Consider the following 6542-nt stretch of genomic DNA (forward strand, 5'->3'; position numbering starts at 1 on the left):
AATCCATTAATAATTTAAATTATTAAGCCAAAATAATTAATTAAAAACAAAAAAATCAGTAAGTTTCGACTTGTTTCTTCTTAGAGTTTGGATCATTGAAGATCCAATGTTTTCAATATACTCAAGATTTTCTATATTAAAGAATTCTTCTTGATTATAGAACTCTTTTAATTTGTTTAAAGCGATAAAAGCCTCGTTAATGGTAACAACATAGGGGTTTGTCCCAGCTTCAATTTTTTGAATTATATTAGAAAATTTTAGAGAATTGAATTTACATTTATACGATTTAATTATGCCCTGATCCATGGGCTGTAAAAAAGATGTTGTATTAGGTGGTAGAAATAACATCTCAATTTGTTTTAATTCAATCAATACCTAATGTAAATTTCATGAAATTCACCTTATGTGCAGGAGATTGATCTACAACAAACAAAATTTTTCTATCTTGTTTTCGCAATTCCATTTCCCATTTTAATAGAAATTGATTAAAAATTCTGCTATCCATCCATGCTCTCTTTGAATTTGAATATATAACATATTTTTTGATATCGAAATTCTTGAAACATCTTGGATTTTTAAACAACCCAATTAGTAAGAATGTTCGCTTATCTGTACCGTCAACATTTCTACATAACATAACAGAAACTCTGTCTTTCAGGACTTTATAGCCAGATTTAATGGTTTTACAAACACTCTTAGACGGTATCATTTTGTAAAATAAGCCAGTTTCATCGGCATTATAAACATTTTGAGCTCCGTAAAGACTGATTTTATTTTTGATTAATTCAATGAAATCTGATACTAAATTAGGGTCAAAATTTGGAGTTGCAGATTCTCCATGCATATTGCGTAATTTCAAACCATTCCTCTTTTTAAATTTAACTAACCACCCTTTGCTTCCTTTGAATTCAGTAATCCCGAGATTCAATGCAAAGGCTTTTGCTTTCTCAGTAATAATCCTATCATTTAAAATGGCTCCTTTAAGATCCATTGAATTGACCCAAGCAATAGTATTATCATCGATTTCAGCAAACTTTAAATATTGTTTGCGGGAAATGTCAGATCTTAGGTTATGAAACATAATGTTAGATCCTCTTTTACTTTTCAGATCATCAATAGATCGGCGAGAAACAGGCAAGTTGTATTTTTTTGAAAAAATCTCAGAAATTTTTAGTGAAGATAATTCATTATTTGGGTACTTTTGTCGAAGTGGTCGCAGTTTTTTTAGAAGATAATTAAAATTAATTAATTTTTTTAGTGAAAAATAGATTATTTAATTTATAACCCTCTATCAATAATTTAAATGGTTATTAAAATTATTTAAAAATTTATTTAACCAATTTAGTCATTTTTAGTACGCGGCATCCAAATTCCAGGACTGTAGAAGGAATTTATGTCTTTTACAATCTGTGCAAAAGATTCCTTATAGTTCTGTATTTGTTTTCGCCACATAAATTCTGAAAAAATAACTAACTAAAAAAACCGGTACTTTTGTCGAAGTGGTCGCAGTTTTTTTAGAAGATAATTAAAATTAATTAATTTTTTCCCCACATTCGTTCTACTGTCTGGGTGTGCACTCAAAATGCACTGCATCCTCCTTACTTATTGGGAGCTGTCGGAATTTGATGTTGCATAAGTCCACAACAGAATTTTCCATGTGACCTATAGTGCCAGTTTATATCAATATTAGGTACATGCTCGCCATAATATTAAAAAAATTAGAAAATAAATTAGTAAAAAATTTAATAATATTTTAAATTATTGATAGAGCGACTTAAATAAAATATAATATATTCCACCTCAAAAATTATTAGATTTTTTAAAAGGCCTAAAAAAACTGCGACCACTTCGACAAAAGTACTTAATTAATTTTTTTAGTGAAAAATAGATTATTTAATTTATAACCCTCTATCAATAATTTAAATGGTTATTAAAATTATTTAAAAATTTATTTAACCAATTTAGTCATTTTTAGTACGCGGCATCCAAATTCCAGGACTGTAGAAGGAATTTATGTCTTTTACAATCTGTGCAAAAGATTCCTTATAGTTCTGTATTTGTTTTCGCCACATAAATTCTGAAAAAATAACTAACTAAAAAAACCTGCGAAATAAGATCCCAGATGATGTCTTACAGCTCCTCTTTGAGCTTTATTCTTGCATTTTGCACTTCCCCACATTCGTTCTACTGTCTGGGTGTGCACTCAAAATGCACTGCATCCTCCTTACTTATTGGGAGCTGTCGGAATTTGATGTTGCATAAGTCCACAACAGAATTTTCCATGTGACCTATAGTGCCAGTTTATATCAATATTAGGTACATGCTCGCCATAATATTAAAAAAATTAGAAAATAAATTAGTAAAAAATTTAATAATATTTTAAATTATTGATAGAGCGACTTAAATAAAATATATTCCACCTCAAAAATTATTAGATTTTTTAAAAGGCCTAAAAAAACTGCGACCACTTCGACAAAAGTACCGGAGTTTTTTTAATAAATATTTTGTGTTTAATTAATTTAGCGGGGTCGCGTTATAATTCCACCCTGCTTATTGCCATGAAATATTTGGTTTTTTTTCGTGGCAATATAGAAAGGATTAAGTATAGATGAAAAAATTCTCTTATACGCCCAATTCTCGAGCTGGGCTGACCTCGATTTGATAACCCCTACTCTCCCTCTTACATACATCCAACATGGTTTTAGGAGTAATTTCTCTACCTCGACACATCTTACCACATTAACCCAGTTTATAATGGAAGGTTTCCAGTTTCCAGAAAGATACTGACTCAAAAAATATTTAACCTATCCATCAACTCGAACATAAAACTTTGACTTTCAAATTTCCTCAGCGAAAGAAGAGGGCTGAATGGAATCAAATCAATCTCAAGATTGCTTCCAAATGGAGTTCCCCCCTTTCTCCTGCTCTATTCAATTTATATCTATCCGACATTCCTAACCCTGAAATGGAGAATGGCTTATTAATGCGAAATAATGAAAGTGACTAGTCCTCCTGATAAATGGCTGCCTGCAACTCAGTTTTGGTGATCGTGTCTTTCAAGTCCATGAGCCTCTCACATCGCTGTAGGGAAGCATAGTAGGAATCCCGTTCAGACTCCACTTTAAGGACATGGTTGTACAAAGTCTCATACTATTGGTTATACAACTAAACACACCTCACTCTTGACCAACTGCAGTTCACTTTTGAGAGAAACCACCTCAGAATTATTGACAGCAGTCTTGAGAGAGGCCACCTCAGAATTAACAGCAGTCTTGACAGGACGTATTTCCCGACTCTGCTTGGCCACCCCAAACCACCTTCTGTGGCGGAGAGTGGTCTCCTCCCTGGAAGAGGGGTCGTAGTTCATTAGGAATAGTTTGTGGAACCACTGCACGAACTCGTAGTTGTCCTGGAATCGGCCTTTCGCCAATTTCTGGATGGGCACCACTTTGTCCACGCCTGTCTTCGAAAAGAGGTTTTGCAGTTCTTTCAGGTTCTGGAAATACTCGTATTCTTGACATGCCTTGGTCTTTAGTTTAGAGGGGGAAAGGATTTCTCTCATTTAAGCAATACTGTACTTGGGAATAAAAAGTCCATGAGAATGCAGTAGTGGTACCCTTTCGCTAAATCCTCCACTTTTTCTATTTGGAAAGGAATAAAGTCATTGACCCACTCCACCACCTGATTCCGACTGATGTTGTCGGTTGTCACGCTTGTACTTATCACATTCACTGCCTAAGGTCGATTACAGTATCGATATTACTACCATAATAACACACCACAAGGATATGGACGGGAATGTACTATTAATAACACTTTATACAATTTGTTGACCATTTAAATATTCTTATGAAAAAATAGAAATTATATTAAATAAATTGACAGGTTATTTGTTATGAATTAGTATTTGTTGGTTACTGGTTCATCCCATTCTCAGATATCCACTACCATCACGGTTATGACGGACATTTTCAACATGGTGACTGTCCTCTATTGGATCGACCAGTGAATCTTGTTCTTCAACCTGAACACTTTGGGGCACAACATGATGTGCCATCGACAACAGACAAATCATAAGTAAATAATTCATTGAACAACTCTCTCGACTGACATATAGATAAGTCACGAATAACATATTGAAATATGTCACAATCAATGCATATAATCAATCATATTCTCTACAATACATCCCTGACCTCAGAAGTGATTATGAAATACAGCAAATCAATGATCGATTATTCAATATCTTTATTTTGTTAATAGTTAGAATGATTAACCAGATGTATACTCAATTGAACACACACCGACGTACTGCCTTAATTTAGTGTCTATTGATATACAAAGTATTTGAATTTGTTTCCAGAAAACTCAGAATTCGGCTGTAAGAATTGAAAATCTTGATAATTTATCAAGTTGTATGATGTTAGATAATTCGGGTCGTTAATTCAAAGAAAACTCATATGGCCACTATCGCACAATTCTTATCTCGAAAATACAATTCCGGAAATGTAAATGAATTGATAATATCAAAGCTGATGATTCATCAAAGCTGATATTCCACGTGAATATTTATGGAAAATTAAAAACCCATTTAGTCAAATCTATCACTACCAACTGATTTGTGAAAATCCGAGTTGACACAAACCTTCCGGCGGATAATGCTGTCCCGGATAACAAGTCCGACATATTTGTTTACGACAAATCGAACAACAAAATTACACTTGTCGAGGTGAGGATTATTTCACAAAATTGTTTCAAGCAGGTCGAAGTGGCTTTATCCAAGAGAATTTATAAACCATTTAAAGTGCCCTTAAACGGGTATATTTCAAATGAATCTTTGGAAAGAGCTTTCGGATTCCGTCGAAGACTTACCAGAACATCTTTCCACGATCATTAAAATGAGAATGCATTAATACTATTCACCCTTCCACAATTCTCCATGGAAGAATCACTACGACAAAACGAGTATTTTAAACAAAACCACTAGAAATGACAAATTAGTTCACGTGGTTGTAGATGCATTATTCTCAAATATCCTTCGCCCACATCAACGAGAAGTTTTTCCACAAATTTGAATTTCAGGGCATAAAATTCATGTTTGATTGTGTCACTGGAGCACAACTCACAGGTTTCCGTGAATGTATAATGGCAGATGAAATGATCGTTTAATTTTGCTAATTTTTAAGGGACTTGGCAAAACTTTGAAATGCATTTGTCTAATTTGGACTTTAATCCTGTAGTTTATGGAAGTCTCGTGGTTGATAAAGTCGTGGTGGTAACTCCAAGCAGTCTCGTAAAAGTTTATTTTGTCATTATTTTTGACATAGAATTGAGAAAGGAGTTTAAAAAGTGGTTAGATGATAAAATTTGTGTTATGACCGCCAATGGAAATGAAAAAAACTCTATCAAGTCGATTTTGAGTGATTTGATGTTTAATTCATTTAAAGGAAGGTTTTCTGAAGAAAGAAGGTCGAATGGACCGGTTATGATCATTTCATACGAGACTTTGAGATTGCATTGCAGTCTATTGAGAAGAATTGAGTCCAGTCTATTGATTTGTGATGAAGTCTCTGATTGTTTTATTACCGCTTGGGGTCATCGACTAAAAAACAACAAAGTCAGGTTTACACAACATTGATGTGGTTGGCTATTCGAAGAAGAATTATTCTTTCTGGGACACTGATTCAAAATGATTTTTTGGAGTATTTCTCGTTGGTTAATTTCGTCAACGAAGAGATTCTTGGTGGTTTGTATTTTCATATTAAAGGATTGTGTTTGGAATTTAAGAAAAAGTTTGAAAATCCAATTTTTCGAGGACGGGATTTAGACATTACTGAAAGTCAAAGATTAAAGGGAGATCAAAAACTGGCTGAACTGATCTCTATAGTGAATCTTTACATAATTCGAAGGACAAGCAGTTCCCTCTCACATTATTTTCCTATGAAAAGTCCAATGAGCTTTGTTTTATGTTTAAGGAGAATACGTGGTCTGTTGTGCTCTTACAAATCAGCAAATACAGTTATATTCCTCATTATTGAATGATCGAGAATTGGATTTGTTGGTTTTGATTTCTTCTTTAAAGAAGTTGTGCAATCGTAAGGTTGGTTGGGCCAATTTAAATTCTGCCTTGAAGGGACTGTGGATAGCGATAGTTCTGGTTTGTTGCTGCATTTAAGATAAAGGCAAGTTCAGAGTGTTAGATTGCCTGTTGAGAATAGTAAAATCATTGAGAATAATAAAAGCGGTCTAAGCTTGTTGGTGAGTTTAGTAATTCTTCTGTACTTGTTGTGTAAGTATGGTAAAATATATTTGTCTTCATGTTGAGTAGAAAGGCCGGGGACTGTGAATATTACAGAGACAGGCTCATAAGAAGGCATTAAGTGATTGTGTGGTCGACCAAGAGGACGCTGAGAGACATTTTAGTTTGGATGATTTTCGTGAAATATCAACCCCTCTCTCGGACTCATTTAGATACACGCACGACAAGTGGGATGATTATTCAGTGGTTTAGACTTAATTGTCGGATATATGTGGGTGGAATT

The 6542-nt window shown here is 33.8% G+C and overlaps 1 protein-coding gene across 1 annotated transcript; it reads right to left on the reverse strand.

Annotated features, from left to right (window-relative positions):
- Positions 1–615: 615 nt before the first annotated feature.
- LOC115231445 (jerky protein homolog-like) lies at positions 616–1081 on the reverse strand (the record flags this gene model as incomplete). The annotated part of the gene is made up of 1 exon (XM_029801466.1): positions 616–1081. A coding segment is annotated over exon 1 (466 nt), but the record flags the coding sequence as incomplete, so codon positions are not given.
- Positions 1082–6542: the final 5461 nt, after the last annotated feature.

The sequence above is a fragment of the Octopus sinensis genome, unplaced genomic scaffold, assembly GCF_006345805.1.
Source record: "Octopus sinensis unplaced genomic scaffold, ASM634580v1 Contig18529, whole genome shotgun sequence".
NCBI classification, from domain to species: Eukaryota; Metazoa; Mollusca; class Cephalopoda; order Octopoda; family Octopodidae; genus Octopus; species Octopus sinensis.